This window comes from Sminthopsis crassicaudata, chromosome 3 (assembly GCF_048593235.1).
Source record: "Sminthopsis crassicaudata isolate SCR6 chromosome 3, ASM4859323v1, whole genome shotgun sequence".
In the NCBI taxonomy this organism is placed as follows: Eukaryota; Metazoa; Chordata; class Mammalia; order Dasyuromorphia; family Dasyuridae; genus Sminthopsis; species Sminthopsis crassicaudata.
Genome location: NC_133619.1, coordinates 266949740 through 266970771, shown reverse-complemented (window position 1 = coordinate 266970771; position 21032 = coordinate 266949740). Strand labels below are relative to the sequence as shown.

Sequence of the window (21032 nt, the reverse complement as noted above, 5' to 3'; positions counted from 1 at the left end):
CACTGAAGAGAAAACAACTTTATTTAAAAAAACATACATATTAACTATGCTTAATGATTAAAATATGCTAACAAGCAGATATTTTGACATAAATTATAGAAAAATTCCTTCTTAAATTTTCTAAGTTAAAAATAGTAAATGTAAGAACATGTTTAATAAAAACAATTCATGAAACCATTTGGGGTATCTACAATCTGCATCAAAATCCACTATCAGGTCTTTCTCAGAATGTCATCACATCAAAGTCTGCTTTCAAACTATATATATATATTATGGCCACAAAATACTTCTCCATGTTTGGAGTATGATCAGTTTAAGAAGTGAAATTAACATTTTTTATTACACATATGTCACAGGTTCTCCTGCTACACAAACCTATTGCAAATAAAATTTGGAATATTGTTCCCTTTTCAAACCTGAGATAAGTACTTTCAAACAAAAAGGCTTATTTTTATTTTTTTAAGATGGTTGGGGCAGATGTTCCTTAAAATCTCGCAGTTAACATTGTTCCACTTGTTTTCAAGACCTCCAATTACACATGTAATTATCCATTTCCATGAATCGTAAAGATGATTTTCCTAGTACTGGTAACTGGGTAAGTTGACTTAGAGTTTCAAGATGTAGTCCACAATTAGCAAGCTCCTTTTCAAGCACTTCCTGTAAAAATTTACATGCTTATTAAAAAATAAATAAAAAACCCAATACATCTGCTTTTACTGCTATAGGACATTTTAAATTAGGAACTCTTCCTAAGGGTCAAAGGTTTCATAAAAACTAAAAGGTTTTGTGAATGCCATATTCAGTTTCTGAAAAGTTTATGAAAAAGATTAAACTCGAATTAATTACATCTTTTTAGAGGCAGCTAGGTGACTCAGTGGATAGAGCACCAGGCCTGAAATCAGGCCTCTGGTCTCAGACACAATTATTTCCTAGCTGTGTGAGATCCTAGGCAAGTCATTTAACTCCAACTGCCTCAGCAGAATTACATCTTTTTGGAAACAAATGTTCTTTGAATCATTAATGACTCTTCTAGTCTAGACATTTTGAAGGTTTGGGATATTTTTTTGAAAATACAAATCAGGAAAAAAAAAAAAAAAAAAACAACAAGCCAGTGAGCTTAATCAATGTCTAAGTTGCATTCTCTGACATAACTCAATTTCTCCAAACCAGCTTCCTTCTCAATTTTACCTTGCAATTTCTTCAGTTGGAATAATCGGATTCCTTAATAATCAAATAGTCTACTTGCCTTATTTGGTAATTTTCCCATTTGAGTACATGTGTTAAATATAGATGTAGGTTCATGAGTATATAATCCCGCAGAAAAAGATCCTTTTTGTGCAGATTTAAGCAGCATAGTCAAAGAATGCAGAGAATGTGGCATGATGGGGCCTGTAATCTCCAAACTAAATTGATCTTTATAACCAGAATAAATTGGTGTCTTCACATTTACCGTTCGTGCCTGGGTAAAAAAAAAAGGGGGGGGGATGATGACAGTGTTATACAATTCAAGATAGTACTAAGGAGAAAAGAAAGTATAATTCTTGTGTTTTACGGGACCTTAAGTAAAATGTTAGCCATCTCTTTCAAGCAGCCTTTTCTCTACCTCCCACCATATATTGAATGAAGCCAATATTTGTTTTTTTTTCTTATCAAAAGTTTCTACAAAGTTTCCTTTATTAAACTTTATAGATAAGAAATGAAAAATGAAACCCAAGAAAGTGACCATGTTAGTAATGCCTATATTACAGTAGAATTTTCAACCCTCTTCAGAACAGGATTTACAAAAATATTTTTGTGGTAAAATTTCAAGGTTACAAAAAAGTAGAGGATTGTAATAACAAAATATAATACTTTTAACCTTGCCAAAATGGATCTTTTTTTTTTTTTTTTTTTTTACCTTGAGCATTTGCATTGTGGCACCCCTGAAAGCTATTGGGGACAATAGTGTTGGTGGAAGTCCTGCCTGAGGACCTGAGGTGGCAACTAAACTCTTGCAATTTATCAAGAAGTTTAGTAATGTAAAGGTGTTGATTCCTTTTACCAACACAATAGACTCGGGCCTATGATCCATTTGTACTTCATTCTTCTCTTTTCGACTGATGTCAACAGTCAAGGAAATTAAAAATTGATGCAGATAATTTAATTCTGAATAATTGATTTCAATTTTCCATTAAGAATAAAGGTCTACTTCTTATTCCAATATTATTTCTTAATTATTCTATTAGGCAGTATGCTAGACATTGGGGATATAAAGCTAAAAACTGGTGGGGAAGAGGAGGCATGCAATCAACAAATACTTAAAAGACTATAATATATTAATACTTACTAATTATCAATATTTATTAATATTACATGCAAGGCACTATCAGGCACTGAGGAAACATGGACAAACATGGAAACATGGAAAGAATGGAACAAAGCAATAACAGGGATAATTAGGAAGATATAGTTATTAGATTATCAAGTTAGTTTGACTGAAGTGTGTGCACAAATAGGTTTCAATATGTAGAAAGGTAGTTGGGATACAGAAGCGTTTAAATAGTAGGCCAGTGACATGAATCTGAGAATACAACTTGTTAAAGAGGGAGTGAAACTTCCCTTTACAGCATTCTTTTTTCCTTTAAAATTATCAGAGATTAAGTCCCCTTTTTTGATCTGAGAGATCAGGATATCCCAGGCTCACAGGATGAGAAGTAACACTATTCAAGGGCAAATCAACTCCCATTGACCTTTTTGAAATTCTAAATTCTCATTCAATTGAGAAATCCTGGTCTGATCAGCTCAGGCTGTCCCAGCCCCCCACCAAGATAATTGTATAACAAGCTTCCTTCAGCTCAATTTCTTGCAGAGGACCAAGCAATTTGCTAGGAACCTGCTCCCTGAGCATTCAGAGTGTAAGGTTCCATTTCCCCAATAGGATTCTGCTACTATAGAAAAGTCAGTCTCTTAGCAAACTGGTTTCTATCTAACAATAAATTTTCATTTTGCAATGATAATTCGGGAATAAGTGATAGTCGATTAAAAGGGACTTTTTAACAATTGTCTTTAGGACCTCATTAGCACAGAGTATTGAGAGGATACAAATCTCATCAAGGCTATTGTAACATTCTAAGCTTAAGATGATGGACTGAATTAGTATGACTGTGAATCTGAGTGGAGTAAAAGGAAAGGATGGAAGAGATGCTATGGAAAAATAAGCTCTTGCAATTAATTACATATAGAGATTAAGAAACAGGGAAAATCCAAGTGTGGAAACTTAGGTGGCTTAAGTCTGAAATATCTATAAGACATCCAGTTAAAAAAATGTCCAATGTTGATGAGGAACTAGAATTCAGAAGAGGACCAAAGGCTGGATAAAAAAAAGAAAAAAATCTGACTGTCAACTATATGGAAAGGATAATTGATAAAGCATTTGTGCATAGCCAGTTAAGGGAAATGAATGAATGATGAACCAGTAGGAATGAAGAAAATGAAGTAAAAGAATAGCTAGATCTGAGAAATTACAAAAAACCATAAAGAGGAGAGAATAAGTAGAAAAGATCATACTCAGCAGTGTTCAATGCACACAAGGAAGATTAACAAAAGACCATCAAATCAAACTATTAAGAAATGACTGACAACTCAGGAATGATATAAACTTTAAAACAATTCTTCCCATCTTCATGGTCAGGAATGATGTGAACTTAAAGCAATACATCTTATTTACATTGTCAACTATATCGCACACAAAAGGAAGTCAAAATCCTGGGACTATCTTGTTAAGCATATCTAAGGCATATTCAGCTTTCCCACAATGCAGCTGTATCATTCCTGAGTTAATAGTTAATAGGCTTAGTCCTCCACCCACAGAAAAAGAACTCAATTTTTTTCAGTAAAGTAAGTCTCACAAAGTGTTCATGTTCAATTAGGTTGTTTTTTTTTTTTTTTTTTGTCGTTTATGTATCCTAAATAGTTATAAATACTTAAAACATATGTGTGTATAGATATATATGAAATAGTGCAGCTGGGTGGTGTAGTGGATAGAGCACCAGCTCTGAAATCAGAAGGACCTGAGTTCAAATGTGAACTCAGACACTAACACTTCCTAGCTGTGCTACCCTGGGCAAGTCACTTAACCCAAATTGTCTCAGCAAAAAAATAAATAAATAACCTAAATGAAACTTATCTCTTTAAAAAAAAAATTATTAAAATTATTTGGGAACTATTTGCTTTTGTTGTGTTGAGGTAATCATGCTGAGTAGTTATTCTTCTAATTCAGTTCTTATTAAAATTGCTTTAATGTCTTAGGTTTCAAGTGTGACTTCTAAATTTAATGTGAAGTATTTGCTACATTGAAATTACTGTTATCACTCTTCCAGATTTTTATGACAGAAAAAGGCAAAAAGTCTTTTCCCTTAATTTATATTACCTCAATTGTTTGGTAGATTCTCTTGGATCTTATGAACATATTACCTGCAAACAGATTTATTTTAACCTTTCACTGACTATGTTTTCTTCAACTTACTGTTCATTATTTACTATTATAAAAACTATTTAAAAGATTATGTTGACTTAAAGTGGACAAGCTTGCTTACACTTGTTTTTGGACATCTTTAGTATTTGTGTTGGCTGACGTTTATGGTCTACAGTATCACTCAAAGGAGATTATCATAATCTACATGGGAAAAAATATCAACATCGATTAGACTATGAACACTGTTTGATAGGCAGCAACTCATTGTATTGGTTCTATTGATCTTAAGTAGGTACTTTAATATGACTTTGAGAAAGGTCCAGAGAACACAGATGATATTGCATTTGGGAAAATACAGCATTTTCATTCACCTATTTCATGATGTTCTCTAACATAAAACCCTCTCTCTTTAATATCAGCATTTTACTGTTTTATGATATATCTACAAGTATTAGAAAACACAATTTCTGAAAAATAAAACTGTTGAGTAGTCCAAAGGGTAATGGAGAGATATAACATACCTGTACATAGTTACTGCATATTTACCATTAAGACAATGCAAATAGTCTATGAAAGATATTATCAGAAGAGATGGGTATAGTACATGTCAAGGTCAGGGGATAAAACATTGGATAGTAGCTCTATTACCTATGCAAAAAGAAGCCCCTATCCTTACTCCCACCCATGTGTTTTGGATAGATCCTAAACAAAGGTTTTATGAAAGAACAAAAATTGAATGAAATGAGCAGGTACTGATAATCTGTACTCATCAATACCATCCAATGAAATTTTTTTTCATCCAATGAAATGTTAAATATTTCTCCTTTTTTTAGAATTAATTTTGCTAATGTTTTACTCGATTTAAAACTACATGTCTGGATTTTTACCAATTTAGCATTTTGTTTTCATTGCACTTTTGTGATTTTGGCTACCTCTCTGATGTATCACTATTATGTATTATATTATCGCATAAGGACATTTATATACCATAAACATTACTTTCTGAGGTTTAATAAAAGGAATATTCAAGGAAATATTAAATGTCCATGTAAACATGTACCTTTTGGTATAATTAATTTTTTCTTCAAATTGTATGCTTTTCATATCTAGAATCACATGAGGATCATTAAATAGTTCAATATATAGTCCTTGATAAGAAATCTGAATTTGAGCCTATATACCCTAGAAGATTAAAGACTAAAAAGTTTTGTATGTACCAAAATATTTAGATCATCATAATTTGCGGTAGCAAAAAACTAGAAACAAAATGGGTGATTACTGACTGGGGAAATGCTGAATTGTGATACCTGCATGTGAGGCAATGCTATTTTGCTAAGAATTATAATAAAGAGAAATCTGGAAAAATTTGTAGGAACTGATTAAGAATAAATGGACAGAATCATACACAGAATGTTCGCAAATAATGATGCAGCTAGGTAATGCAGTAAGATGTGGGTTCAAATTCTGAATCAGACACTTATAGCTGTGGGTCTCTGGATAAGCCCTTTAGTCTTAACCTCAGTTTCCTTTGTAAAATAGAAAATGATAGCATCAACCTCTCCCAGCTTTTTTTTTTTTTTTTTTTAAATCATATGAGATGTGTAAAACAAGGAATACCTCAAAACTTTCCATATGTCACTTATTAGGAAACCTTCCTTGTTAGTGCTTTCAGGATCTATTACAATTGCAAAGCCAGATTTGCTTAAGTTAGGTATAGCTTTTTGTTCATCTCTTTGGTTTACATCTATGTATATATCTTTTTTCTATCACATATTTCCTGTAAATAACACGAGTCTGTTATTTACCTAGTGTTACTCATTTTTTCTTTTCTTTTGCTGAGGTAATTGGGGTTAAGTGACTTGCCCAGGGTCACACAGCTACGAAGTATTAAGTATCTAAGGTCCTCCTGACATCCACTGTTCTACCTAGCTTCCCCCCTCTCATTCTTTATGATGAATCCAGCAATGTTTAATGTCACCTTTTTGAAATTTAGTTCTGCCACTCTTTGTTAAGTTACTTGTTTTCCCAGAAGGAAATTTCCTACTTTATAGTTTCAATTACTAAAACATTTATGAAGAGGTATATATAGTTAATAAGACTTATGTTCAAGTTCAAAACAGAATTTTAAAGAATTCTGTGGAAGTATTAATTCACTCTTTGTATTTGCACCCCCAATTCCTCATACACATAAGTAACATAATGTGTAATAACTAATGTTTATTGAAGTATACATTGGCAAGTCACTTAATATAAAACTACAAATTATAGTCAATTTATCTATAGTTGGAATAGTATACATAAATGAAATCAGATGTCTGGTCTCACAAATCCTAACCACATTTAGAACCTTAAACATTTTCTGATATGTTAAAAAAAAAATCCTCTAACATTCAAGTCCTTTATGTGTTCTGGGTCCTTTGTGGAAATTGGGCATTAGCTTGTTAGAGCAATGAGAAAAATATCAAGTTATGGGCATGAAATTAAAATGAAAAAATAGACGAAACATATTAACATAGATGATCACCATTTCCTAAGCAAGATTAGTTGATGCAAACCATCTGTCACAATGGAAGGATCAAGAGATTAGAAATCTATTTAGACCTATTTAAGCTAACTGACAAGTAAATACTTTTGGGAACTCCAAACAAAATCAGTTTAGAATCTAAAATAGCTGGTGCAATTTTAAAGGCAGAAGCAAGTAGGTTGATGCAGTGGATAGAATCGGTGACCTAGAGTCAAAAGAACCCGGATTTGATTCTGGCCTGATACATAATAGCTATGTGGTCCTGAGCAAGTCACATAACCCTGCTAGTCTCAAGATTCTTCATCTGCAAAATAATGACCTGCAGAAGGAAATGGTAAAGTATTTTAGTATCTTTGCTAAGAAAAGCCCAAATGCATCACCAAGTTTTGGACCAAACTCAATAGCAACAACAAATTTTATAGATGGAAAATTATCATATAATAATAAAGTAAGAAGTGAGGGAAAGAAAAAAATTCATAAAATCTGTATGTGCCAAGATCATCCCAAGAACATTTGGTGAGTAAACTGGAAAAACAATAAATATATTTAAAAAATTAAGATGAACCAAGAATTCTATTACAAACTAATATCTGCAATAATGATAGGAAGTTACCACATCTGGATCTATTATACTCCATGAATTGCATGATAAAGTAAAAATGGTAATAGGTATGGTCAACTGTATCATCCAGTAATTTAACTAATTATAATAAGGACAATTATTATAATAAATATAATAATAATAATCATACCACCTCTCATGGTGATAAATCATTACTTATATAGTGATTTCTCACAATAACCTTGTGATGTCAATTAACAATTATAGTCCTAAGTACTTTATTTTCCATTTCTCCTAATTTGTTTGAATCCGAATATAAAATCAAAATCATGTCTTTTAAAAAATTTAATTTATAGACATCATGTTTCGATTTCCTTGGGTCAATTCCTTTTTTTTTAAAATACAAAAACATAATCTTGCACAGGTCACAAGTGTTCTTTAAAGAATGGCAAGTTTATTACCAAGGATAGCCAGGAATACTTAAAATTGATTATTATAAGAGAAATGCAAATCAAAACAACTTCACATCCAGCAAACTGACAGTGACAAAAGATTGAAACCACCAATTTGGGAGGGTGGAAAGACTAGAAAATATAATCTTCATTTCAGAGTATAATATAAAATTTTTTATTTAAACACCAGTGTTTTTATTCATTTCTAATCCATAAGCATTCAATTTGTTTTTATATATGTATGTTTATGGCTCTCAAAGAGTGCCATTATGAATACTCTCAAAAATATTGGATTATTGTTTCTATTCTTGGCTTCTTTGGAGCTCTGAATTTGAGAATGGGTTGGTCAAAATTTAGAAAATTCATTGAGTTCTGTTCCATTTTCAAATGGATATCCAGAATGGTTATACTACATTGTGCAGCTTTACCAGTAGTATATGTGTGCTTGCCTCCATATCATCCCTTCAACAGACAGGAAGAACATTCAATTTTTATGTGTAAGCTAAAGTTGGTTGTTTAAAATTGTTCTTTCTATTAATTTTATCAATTTATAGTGTACTTTCATGTAGTCATTTGTAAAGTTATATCTTTTAGCTTCACAATTATCTTCTAAACTTTTTTTTCTTCTGATTTTGTTTTTCTACCATTCTAATCTGAACATTTTCTTGAGTTTTTTCATCATCTTCTGATAGTTTTTAGCATTTAGTTCTTTTAAATCTCCTGGTGGCCAATTTTAGTTCTTCCTGAGTTTTTTTTCAGAGATTGTCATTCAACGAATTGTTCTTTTGTTTGAGTTTCTTACAAGACTTTAAAATCATTTTACTTATTTTTTATGTATCTACTGTAATTTTGATGGACAGTACAAGAACTCTTCCAAACTTTTAATCCAATATTCTCCTTAAGAAAAGTTTTCCTGGAGTATTTTAATTACTTATAATACCCTGATAGTAAATATCTTAACTATTAGTTTAAGTATTTCTCCATTTAAAAATAATTTGCACTAGAAATTAAATAGAATCAAAATCTGGATGCTGTTTTTTTTTCAATTTTAATTTAACTAGATATTTAGTTCAAGGATCAGTAAAGGAGTGGGCAATTTTTAATGGAAATGCATAAGTTTTAAAGTATTGTATTTATATTACTAAAGCAAAACTTCATTAAGGTTAATTAATACTGAATTAAAAAAAAAAGTTAAGTACCCATAACATGAATAGCAGCAATTAAAAGGATACAGCTTGAGAGAAATGTCTGGTTTCTTTATCTTATCTTGTACACCCATCTCTTCCAGCCAGGAAAAACTTTCTTCTTCATCCTCATCACTGTTAAGTTGTTCCCTAAGATTATATCATATTTAGTTTTAGGTTTTTGTATTATACATTTCACAAAATTACTGTGTGTATGATTCATAAAATTATTTTAATCACATACTCTTCTGGTTCTGCCATACACTCACTCTCTTCTACATGTAAACTTCGTTCAGATACCTTTTGTTTCTGCTGGCCATTTTCTTTTATTAAAGGCAAAGTAAATTCAATACCTGTACAAGAAAAGCAAGAATAACAACCAAATTTTATTTCATTTGATTTGTACAAATGTAGGTAGCCTTATTCTACTTTAAGAAAACCCTAAACACTTTACATTTCTTTCTTTCTTCTTCCTTTTTTTTTTTTTTTTTTTTTTTTGTTGAGGCAATTGGGGTTAAGTGATTTGCTCAGGGTCACACAGCTAGGAAGTGTTAAGAGTCTGAAGCCAAAATTTGAACTCAGCTCCTCCTGATTTCAGGGCTGGTGCCTTACCCACTGCGCTACCTAGCTGCCTTCTCACACTTTACATTTCTACTGCAATGTAGCAATGATTTGCTAATGCAATAGAATTCACCTTCTGCAAGCTATCATACAGATTATTATGCATTTTACAGAAAGCCAGGAATGCGAGCAGATAATTCTTAAAACTCATAATGTAAATAACAATTTTAAAGAGCCTTCCAAGAAATATGACAATTATCTTTCCATTTATAGTTTTTGTTTTTTTAGAAAAACATCTATACAAAGGGAGATAGATACTGCTATATGGTGATTCTGAACCTCATGAAAAAAGGTACACTTACCTTCATTTTTCATAGCTTCTCTTAAACCCCTGGTTGTGGGTGATAAGACAGCTGTAATTACATCATTTCCTGCTAACCCTGCTGCACGAAACAGCACAGTAAATTGATAGGTACAAACATAGAAATAAGGGCAAAGTTTTGTCTTCAGTAGATTATACAAAGAAGTGAAGCTGATGGACCTATGAGTTAAAGAAATAATTTTTAATAAGAAATTCTAAAATTACAAAAACTCCAATATTTATTTTAAACCATCCAATTAAAAGTTTAAAAAAATATTTCAAAACTTGTTTGCTTTTGCAACTTACCTCTTTAAGTTTTAGGGTTACCTAAAACTATTTAGATACTTCTGCCTAATTTACTACAATGAAAGTCAATCCTAACTTAAAGAACCTTGGTTAAATAAACATTGAAGGAAGACTAGGTTTGAAAAAGCTGTTGAAATAAAAATCCACTGGGATGAATTATCAGTTTTAAAAATATTTTAGAGGTAATTGATTTTCCTCTCTATCTAGTTCATTTGTGAATCTTACTATTGAGGAGTTTATGGAAGAAGTGATTAAACAATTCCAAGTTGGTTAAACAAAGTAATTCAGTTCCTAGATAATCCCTTCAGATTTTAGCTTGTAGTGCTAGCACTTTTAAAGTGAAACACTTCACCAATGCTCTATGTACAAAAATTGATAGGATAAGTTAGTTAATTTTTTTTTAAAGCTACCCTATATACAACATATGTTAGGTGTGTTTTGAAATAGATAAGATGTCAACAAAAACAAATTATCTCAAAATATACTTTGAAGTAACAATTTTCAAAATTATTGATTAAATTACTAGTTGAAAACTAGTGGCCACTCAGCTGAAAAGAACAGATAGAACATATGAAAAAACAAAACAAACAAACAAAAAAAAAAACAGTTGCACAGACCCAAACTTTTTTTAAAAAAAAGTTTAATAACTTTTAATTTTCAAAATATATGCAAAGATAGTTTTCAACATTTACCCTTGCAAAACCTTATGTTCCAAATTTTTCTCTCTTCCTTCCCCCATTCCCTTCCCCTAGATAGCAAGTAATCCAAAATGTTAAACATGTAATTCTTCTATAGTATTTTCACATTTATCATGCTGCAAAAGAAAAATCAGATAAAAAAGAAAAAATAATGAAAAAGCAAGCAAACCACAAAAAAAGTGAAAATTCTATGTTGTGCTCCACAGTCTCCACAGTCTTTTCTCTGAATATAGATAGCTCTCTCCATTACAAGTCTATTGGAATTAGCTTGAATCACCCTCATTGTTGAAAAGAGACACATCCATAAGAATTGGGTCCTTTTCCCTCCTTTAGATCTCTGTGGGCCCAGTAGATGGGGATACAGATCCACTGCTGAATCAAAGGGTGTTTACAGTTTGATTTTGGACATAGTTCCAAATTGTTCTCTGAATGGATAGATTAGTTCACAACTCCACCAACAATGTATTAGATTCCCAGTTTTCCTATATGTCCTCCCAACATTTATTGTTATCTTTTCCTGTCATCTTAGCCAATTTGTGAGGTATGTAGTGGTTCCTCATAGTTTAAATCTAAACTTTTATGGCAAAGACTCACTATATGACCAAAACTCCTGGGAAAACTGGAAAGTAGCCTGTCTTTAAGTCCAGAGCAACATTTCATACAAAATGCCATAAAACAGCTCCACATACACGATTCAGACACTGAAGTTCATATTGTAAATAATTTAGAGGAGCAAAGAAGGAAATAGCCATTGTAACTGGGCGAATGAAGAGATTTTGACCAAAGAAAGAATCTCAATTGATAAAATGGACAATTGATTATATAAAATTGAAGTTTTTTTCATAAACAAAATGAATGCAATTAGAGTGATAAGGGAAATGGAGAAAAAAAAATCTTTGCAGAATATTTCTCTAATATTATCTATTATTCAAAAAACATTAGAAACTGAATCAATCACTATTTCCCAGAAAATAAAAGGTCAAAGAATATAAATGAATGAGGATCAATAGGAAGAGCAAGACATTTTTGAAAATAATATGTTGCATTATCCCTCTCAATCTATGTAGGAATACTGTACTAGTTTCTAGTGAAAAGTGATCTGAAAACCATAAGATCTAAGATCTCAAAGGAAAAAAAAGAGCAATTAAGTGATATGAAAAAATATTTGAAATCACGAATAATTATAGAAATGCAAAATTCACAAAGAATAGAAAATGACAATTTCTGGAGGGAATATGGGAACACAAGGATGTTAACTCAAAGTTGGTGGAGCAGTGAATTGGTATTTGAAACTAGACCCAAAAAGTCACTAAACACGGCAAAGCCTTAGACCCAGAATTACCATTACTAAGAGTATGCTACAAAGAGATCAAAGGAAGAAGAAAAAATCTGGGCTCAGACACTTAACACTTGTGTAACCCTGGGCAAGTCAACTTAACTCCAATTGCCTAAGCAAAAAAAAAAAAAAAAAAAAAAAAAAAACAAGAAGAAAAAGACCCACAAGTTACAAAACATTTAAAATAGCTCTTTTTATGATGGTTAAGGGGAAGGAAGGTGTCTCTCAGTTAAGGAATGGTAGAACAAATTGAAATTAATGGATTATTATTATTGTGTTATAAGAATCGATGAAAGGGACAATTTCAGGGAAACCTGGAAAACCTGAAACAATTACAGTAAAGGGAGCAGAGAACCTGAACATTTTATGTAATAAAACATTTATAAAAACCATGAATGATTTGTTTATTGAAATAACCAAACATGATTACAAAGGACCAGAAATAAAACATGCTACCCACCTCCTGACAAAAGAGTTGATGAAATCAAGGGACAAACAGAATTAGATGTATGTTTTTAGATATGGCCAAGGCAGGAAATTTATTTTGCCTTACTATGCATATTTAATTCCAGGGTAGAGAAGGGTAAACATGAGTGAGTACTGAAAAGGAAGTTAACAATGAGGCTACCAAAACTTTAAAAAAAAGATCGAGAAATAAAGGAGGGTCATATTAAAATATTTTTTAAAATGCATAGAAAACAAGTTGAAGGTCAGCGGGCAATACAGACAAGCAGAACAGCTTGGAAAACATACTTAACTACCACCATTATCCTCCATATAGGATATAGGCCTATTTTCTGCCAATAGAAGGTAAAAAAAAACATGTTTCACACTATATTCCCCCTAGCCTGTTGACTTGTATATAGCAGATTAATAAGTGGGACAGATGAAGATTTCTCAGAGATTAGAGGGTAAAGTAGATCAGACACTAGGCCTAAGTTCAGGTTCTAAAAAGCCACGGCCATTAATAGAATCTGCCCTGGCACATCAGCACTGAACATGCCAAATAAGTGTCGTTCTATGTTGGTCAATAGTCCCTTTTGTGTTCCTGAATAATTAAGTTAAACCAATGAATTTAAAAATCAACAGGTTAAGAGTGGGGGTGACGCATGGTATTTCAGCTATATAACCTGCTTCTACTTCTCTACTGTGTGGCTCCACACTACTAGACTGCCCAGTGAGAATGTGCTGGCTTGCTTCTTGCAAGAACCAAATAAAGGCTTTGTTTGTACCTGGAGACTCCTCCAAGTAGTCAATTTGGGGAAGGGGGGGTTGTCCTAACACCCCATCCCACACAATATTAGAAAAATTTGATGAAAAAGAACAGAATGTTGAATTTATTTATAAGCTTAAAAGAAAAATAAGTGATCATAGTACAGACTTGCACCTTCATGTATTTTCTTTTTCTGTTATGTACTGTATATGAAAATGCTCATGTTTTTTGATGTTACTGTCAGAATTGTTAAGAATTAAAAAATAATAGAGTCAAACATCTGTCACATATTCTGCCTCAGTTTCCTCATCTGAATATTAAAGAGTATGTGGGTGTCTTATTTTCAGGATAGGTCTTATTATCGGGGAAACACGGTAATATAACCTATCTCCCCTTAGTTGTTGTGAGGACAAAATGAAATGCTTTGTAAAATGCTTTGTACATCTTATCACTTTATATCAGCTACTTAATGAGATCTTCAATATTAGGTGTGGTTAACAGAGAAATTGATAAAAATTAATCACTAAGGCAAAGTATGGAGAAGCCACTGCTAGAGATCAGGTTGGCTCTGTGATTCCACCCTCCGGGAGGTTGCCCAGTCAGAAATCTAAGTTATGTCAAACTTCTGAGACTCATCCTCTGTAGAGGTCTCCAGCAGTTTCCTCTTGCCATGCCCTGTCAGAAATCCTAATCATGTCCCTGAGGTTAAATTTTTCTTATGGGCCATCTCATGACTACTGCCCTCCTTTGGTTGTCTGTCTCATGGTGTCTCTCTCTGATTGCACCTTCTGCCAGGCTAGGGGATATCTCCCTTAACTCTACTATACTTCTCAACTCCACTTCTCCTCACAGCTAAGTCCTTTAGGATGTTCAGTCCCTCTCAGGATGTAGCTTGCCAGCCAAGGACATGCCCCAACCTCAAGGGGTATTCCCTTTCCAGTGGATAATTGTGAGGAACTTTTCTTTCATATGCTCTCCCACTCTATTTCCTATTTACCATGCTTGGCGTCTGTTGTGTACCGCTTCATTTTTTCTGTGACCTCTTCCCTAAATAAATCTATTTTTTGCAAAGAGAATGGTCTTCACATGACCGAACCCTAACTTCTGGTGCCTTCCATTATCTGGTATCTACATCACCTACATAATTTTGGCAATAAACCCACACACATTACTATCTATTATTATCAAGTCCAGCTCTCTCAATTTACAGATAAGGAATTGAAGGGAGATTAAATGATCTGCAGAAGCTGTAGACGAGTTGATGATGGAGTATTTGAATCCCTGCCCTCTGACTTCAGATCCTATAGTCTTTGTCCCTTATGTTCAACCTAAGTGTTAAATAAATTTTTATTAAATTGAATACAGAGTCTTTTAGATCTAGTTCAATGTCAGTTTCTAAGAGACACAGCAACACAGCATAGTGAGCTACTGGGTGTGAGAAGGACTTGAGTTCAAATCCTGTTCTGACAATTAGATATTTGAGCATAGGCAAGTCACTTAATTGTTGCACCTGAGTTTTGTAATCCATAATTATCACTATTCTTAAATTAACCAAAACAATCCATTCGATATCTTTTAACCATGAATAAAATGACTGGATTTTTATTACATGTACTAAATTCAACATAGTAATAAAAAAAGAATTAGTGATTTAATTTCAAAATTATTTCACTGATCTTACCATTCACTCATTAAAACTTGTTGCAGTCCTTCATCATTTGACCAAGGACTTGTTTTTCCAGCTATTTTTCTGTCAGCTCCAATACGTGGAAAAAGTTGTAACCATGGCAAGGAGGGATGAAGCCAATAAATAAGACTTTGCTGGAATGCACAACGAAGTTCAGCGGAGAGTCGTGGATCCTAAAATATGTATGGATTAATGTTTGACTCCTAAAGTGTGGTGGAAAACTTAAAACTTTCATCTCCTTTAGATACACAGATTTCATAAAAAGAATATATTAAAATCATTCAATTCAATACTTCTCCTAATGATGATGATTTTAATAAAAGTATTATTTCACTTGTATAAGAAATTCCTGGTGGGACACTTCCTCTACTAATCCAAGACTGGTACTTTCTCTACAATTTGGTGGCTTAATAGCTGTCTGTGATAACAGGAGGTTAAATGAGTTGCCCTGGGTTACTGAAGATGTCAGAGGTGAAACCTGAAGCAGTTCTTGATCTTGAAGTCACTTTTCTCCACCTTTTTTTTTTTTTAATACAATTTTTACGCCACAATGACACATTTCTTATTTATAGGAAAACTTTACTCAATTAAAATTTGTGGTTAATTATTCTGTAGTTTAACTTAAATTTGCATAAGTAAAGCAAACCTTTCCTATTTAAACATGAATTAATACTGAGAAAATAACAGAGGGAACATTTTAAATTGTACATGAATAAAAAGAATTTTTAAGCTCCTTTATTGTTCCCCATATACTTATAAGAAAATTGATATGCTAAAGGAAGATCAATCTCTAGCTAGTGATTTAGTTTGTTCAGACTTCTAGGCCACACTGTTGAGTTTACTTTGAGTTATTGTAAAGCATTATGTTAAGAAAATGAAGTATCAATATTTTCATATACATATATTTACAAATATATGCTAATTCAAAAAGGCCAATCTAAATTTAGGGGAAAAAAATCCAAAGCAGTCCAATATATTGCATATTTTGGCATACTACAGTTATAGTGTGAATTATATAAGAAAATAAGTAAATAATTTATGTCTTTGGATTTGATTTGGATCCTGAAGTTACCTTTCATTTCATTTACTTGCTCAAATTCTTTTGAAGATTTTTTTTTATTATTTAATTCAATGAAGATGTCTAACTTTTGCCATTCAACATGGCAAAACCAAAAAAAAAAAAAAAGAGGAACTGAAGAAATATATGAGAAGCTAAAGAATTCTCAATTCTGTCTTAAAAACAAGAACAACAATTATGGAAGGAAAATAATCAGCATTACCTAGGCAGTTCAAAGAAATGTTTGGACATTTCACTGAGTCATTTTTTCAGAATTAAGTACCTGTATATTTTCAGGAAGATGAACTTCTGTTGCCCTGCAGTGTTGGACAAAACCTTGAGCTTCTTCCTGAGCTTTCAAATGATCTGCCCAAGTAAAAGATTGGGAAGAAGTAAAAAGAAGGCGAGTTTTAATACTCCAGTCTACAGGAAACTCAACACTTTGTGAGGATGAAATATCATGTTTGGACTGCTGTTGATGAGGAGCCTTTCAAAAAAAAAAAAAAAAAAAAAAAGAGCAGAAATTAGGAGAAAAATATTTTCAATCTAAAAAATTCATCAGCTAATTTAAAAATTACCCATAACATGTTTAAAGTCATTAATCATATCAACCTGATATGGTACCCTCTTTTCTTTATGAGGTCTAAATTACTTTCCATTAGTCACATCCCTAAATGATATAATAGCAAGGCATGAGAAGAATGGAGAGACTAGAAAAGAAATACAGTCTCCAGGACTGTTTTAAAAAGAGACTTATTATGAGAAAACTTAAACCTAGGAAAATGAGACACACAATGACAACAATATAGATGCAACTAAACATGGTATAAAGACAATGACCAATCTTGACCCTTAGGTAGGGGACACTAATTTGGATTGTGATTTTAGTGGTATAAGAAACTTCCTCAATTGACTATTATAACTGACTATATTACCTATAATTTAAATTACCAGGAACACTGAGAAGCAACAAGACCATATCTGGTATAGCTAATGTACTGTAGAGGCAGGATCTGAATCCAGATATTCTCTAAAGTTAGGTTCTGTCACCTTTCTATTAAGTAGTATATGTTAAGGGAATAAAATATATTGAGACAAAGAACAAAGTAAACTGGAAAGACCAGGGGAAATTTCAGGAAGTGGTTTCTGAGATGAGCCCTCCTGGATAAGAACTCTGTGTAAGAAACATTAGGAAGAAGTGCATGGCTGGAATGTAAGGTTCATGAAATGAAGTACTGTGAATTTCAGGTAATTTACAAAACATTTGGTTGCAACCAGATTTTCTATTCTAGAGGCAATAAGGTTATCACTGAAAGTTTCTGAGCAGGAGAATGACATCAGACCTGGCCTTTGGACGGTGGGTAGAATATATATTAGAGAGAAGAAAAATATAGCTCTGTAAAAAGAAAATGCTAGTAAGAAGCTAAAAGTATATGGCAAAGCATTCAATATCCTTTCATTATAATTTAAAAATCATTACCATCGATAATTGTTTAACTGTTGCTCTTTCAGAAAACTCTTCTTTCCAGTTCACATTATTTTCTTGATGAAAATCTAAATACTGAGAAGAAAAAACTTTTGAAGCGTTGCTTAAACTTGAGTTCAGCCTTAAATTGCTCTACTTAAACAAAACTATTTAATCCACATGTAAATGATCAGCTACATATATCAAAAGAAACTGTAGTTTACTTGAATATGCATACACAGCAAAGTACCCCATATAGTCCACCCATTCCAAAAAGATCGTGAAAGAACACTGGTTTTTTTCACTTGAAAGTGGGTTGAAATTTGATGAGACCAGACTGTTTAGCCCCAATTTATTAACTCTAGGCTAATTAAGAGTGTGATAGTAGGAAGTATTGGCAAAAAACTGGGGGATTAACAAAGTTATTAGTCAATAATTTCAATTGCCCAAAATAAATCTCAAGAGGTTTAGTTGTTTTGGTTTGACTGAACCACATAACATAATTTCCCTTGCTTGTCACCTTTTTTTCCCCTCCCAATCACCAGCTTTTCTGAGATGACTTAACTCCAATTGATTATACTGTCTAGTACCCAAACTATTGTTCATAAATTAACGGGCATAAAGCATGCTTTACTCATCTCTGAAAATCCATCTATAACCATGAAGTAGAAGGGACTTTTCCCGGGATAATCACACATTCAGGGGGAATTAATGAGTGTGAAAGGAGGTTTCTTTAAAACTACAGTGCTGTGACCTCTGTAATCTTACAAGGCAGAGAAAAAGTGCCCAAGAAGAGAACAGACATTCGGGTGGCCGCCTGCCTTGGCTTGAAGGCTTGTCTACACTGGGGTCAAACAACTGGGTGACCCTGAGCAAGTCAGTTTCATTATTTGTAAAGTGGGGTGCATGGACTGGGGAGGGGGCAAGAGGGAGCGCCTTTTTAGATCCAAATCGACGATCCCATGACGGCTCAAGATCACCTTCCCAGGACCAGAATTGGTTAATGGCCCAGAGGTGGGGTAAGCGAAGATCGCTTCTAAGTAGGCAGAGGAGGTAGAGGGGTCACTCACAGGCTCCCCCGTGTCCTGCAGGGGGTCGGTCGGCGGCCATGTAGGGTCGGTGACAGGCCTGGCTCCCACGGTCGGCCGTGGGCTATTGTCCAGGCGGGCAAAGGGGTTTCTCCGGAGAGAAGCCGCGGCGACTCCTCCGCTCCTGCTCCCCGAGGAAGGAAAAGGGCGAAGGCGGAGCCCCGCCGCTAGTGCGGCACGGCGGGGCCCGAGCTCGGCAGGACTCTCCGGGGAGAAGGCAGCTACTGGTCCAGTATCCGCAGGATTTCGGGCCCGTTTCCGCCGGAGTCGCAGTGTCTCTGCGGGCTTCTTGAAGCTGGGAGAGTAGCCGGGGACTGTCACCGACATGGCGGCGAATTTCGGAATCTCCCGCGTCTGCTCCGATCCCACATCGAGGGCGGGAAAAGTGCGCCGGCGCCAGAGTGACAGCAAGGCGTGTCTCAGTCCCTCAACTCCCAAATCCCGCGAGAACTTAACGCTGCCTGGGAAACTTCTGACGCTAGAAGGCCTGTATTCCTAGCCCTGGAGTTGCCCTTCATTCTAGAAGACGATGACGTCAAGGAGGTGAGGTCAGGATGCGTGGATTTAAGTGAGGAAGGGTTCTGCAAAGAGGGGCTTCTCTTCCCGACCCTCATACTCTCATTTAAGGCAAGAAATCCAAGACTCGTCAGGTTTTAGGGCACAAATCTGAAAGCCACCCCTCAGCTTAGTGGTTGACTCCCGATTCTGTAGGAGCTTTAATCAGGTCCCAGGCCCCTCCTCCCGCAGGGACCAAAGAGGCGCTCCTCGTCTCCTTTCGTCACATCGAAACCGTAGGGGTCTGTCACCATCAATTACGTTTGTATATTAAGGAGACCGAGAAATAATTAGTACTCTTCCCAAGGAGGGTGCAAATGTGCATCAGGAATTACTGAATAAAATCACCAGAGGGCTACCACTCAGCTACGACAAATAAGCACACTAAAGCCTTGGCTTTAAGGTTCTCATCCAGAATTATAACTGAATGGATTAGTGAGAGCTATCCGGACCCAATCCTGTCAGTTGCATATAGAGCTCATCAGTTGGGAGGCCTGTGCCTGGATGAAAAGGAATGATTTGGCTCTGGAAGGCTTAGTGTGGCTACTTCTTTTTGTTCCTGAGAAGAATAGAGAAAATATTGTGACGTCACATAAAGTAGCTAGAAACTAGTTAACATGACTAGCTTTTGAGTATATGCATAAAAGAAAGTGCTGAGTAGGGGAACTAAAAATGGGATTCAAAGAGCAACTGTAGAAAAATGAAAACACAGACCCATTAATACAGCAGGTTTTCTTGAAGACAGCAGTTTTCTTGGTAATGATTTTGAAAGTACTTAATTGCTTGATATACAGGTACAAAATGTGCAACCAAAATCAGCTTTCAAAACACTCTTTCCAGAATACATTGGAGATGGGAGAGTGTCTTAAAAATGTTAAATAATCATCTAAAAATATATAGAATGCTTGTACAATAACTGACTTTTCAAATACATCATATAATTTTGAGCTTCTTGTTTTAGCAGGAAATAGTACTTCAAAACTGGATGACTTGTTTTTTTCTTGCTTGACTTTTCTGAACAATTTCCATGGAAACTTTGGCATCATATGGTGGAACAGGTTCATCCAAAAGAGGTCTAAAGAAGAATGAATTCATTAGAAGTGTCTGGTTTAAGTACAATTTAAATCATGATTTTAAGAAGTACAGCTGAACTTGGCCTTTTCTAAGTTTCACAGGGGCAAAAATTCTACTTTTGATTTTGTTAAGAATGACAAGGTTCAAATGCCAAGAGAGCAAAAATCCTCTATATTATCTGCTCTGTCTTTTGCCAATGTTAAAAAAACAAAATCTTCAAACTGGATATCTTCACTCTACTTTGCCTTATCTAAGCTTTTGTCTCTTTCAATCTGTAGGACAGAAGGTAGCAAAATGGACAAAGGCTGTAGTCCAAAGGACCACTACAAGTCATTGTTTTAAAGAATAAAAAATATTTACCAAATGAACTGTTTAACTTAAAGTAGCAATAATTTCTGTGTTGAGTCCCAAAATGCACCACAAACATGTAAAATTATTGAAAAGACAGTTATCTGA

At 34.0% G+C, this 21032-nt stretch overlaps 2 protein-coding genes across 12 annotated transcripts in view; both read right to left on the bottom strand.

Annotated features, from left to right (window-relative positions):
- Positions 1-3: 3 nt before the first annotated feature.
- On the bottom strand, positions 4-19438 carry DONSON (DNA replication fork stabilization factor DONSON). 5 transcript variants are annotated; one of them, XM_074300717.1, is made up of 10 exons: positions 18930-19438; positions 17875-17955; positions 16678-16881; positions 15332-15510; positions 10099-10277; positions 9420-9528; positions 9224-9325; positions 1898-2096; positions 1247-1459; positions 4-657 (listed from the first exon to the last, which is right to left on the bottom strand). In XM_074300717.1, the coding sequence occupies exons 1-10, from the start codon at positions 19272-19274 to the stop codon at positions 520-522; spliced, it is 1749 nt and encodes a 582-aa protein (XP_074156818.1). In that variant the 5' UTR covers positions 19275-19438; the 3' UTR covers positions 4-519. The 5 variants fall into 5 exon arrangements, with proteins under 5 accessions (XP_074156818.1, XP_074156813.1, XP_074156815.1 ...); XM_074300712.1 differs by having other exon boundaries at positions 4-653; positions 1243-1459; positions 18930-19415; XM_074300714.1 differs by having other exon boundaries at positions 4-653; positions 1243-1459; positions 2042-2096; positions 18930-19415.
- Positions 19439-20232: 794 nt separating this feature from the next.
- The window catches only part of CRYZL1 (crystallin zeta like 1), a 60999-nt gene continuing 60199 nt past the window's right edge, over positions 20233-21032 (bottom strand). For 6 of the 7 annotated variants that reach the window (XR_012488017.1, XM_074300720.1, XM_074300718.1 and 3 more), the window contains one exon: positions 20233-20577. Coding sequence is in view for 4 of the 7 variants with exons in the window: in XM_074300718.1 (XP_074156819.1) it covers positions 20478-20577 (100 nt within the window). In the remaining 3 variants the exon portion in view is untranslated. Of the gene's footprint in view, positions 20607-21032 lie in introns of all 7 variants that reach the window. The other variant, XM_074300723.1, reaches the window with a different exon arrangement.

Coding starts and splice junctions, on each gene's coding strand:
- DONSON (XM_074300717.1), bottom strand. CDS start 19,274: ATGTCGGTGACAGTCCCCGGCTACTCTCCCAGCTTCAAGAAGCCCGCA. Junction 15,511..16,677: donor ATCTTCCTGAAAATATACAG/GTACTTAATTCT, acceptor TACATATTTTAG/GATCCACGACTCTCCGCTGA. Junction 9,326..9,419: donor TGTATGGCAGAACCAGAAGA/GTATGTGATTAA, acceptor ATATAATCTTAG/GGAACAACTTAACAGTGATG.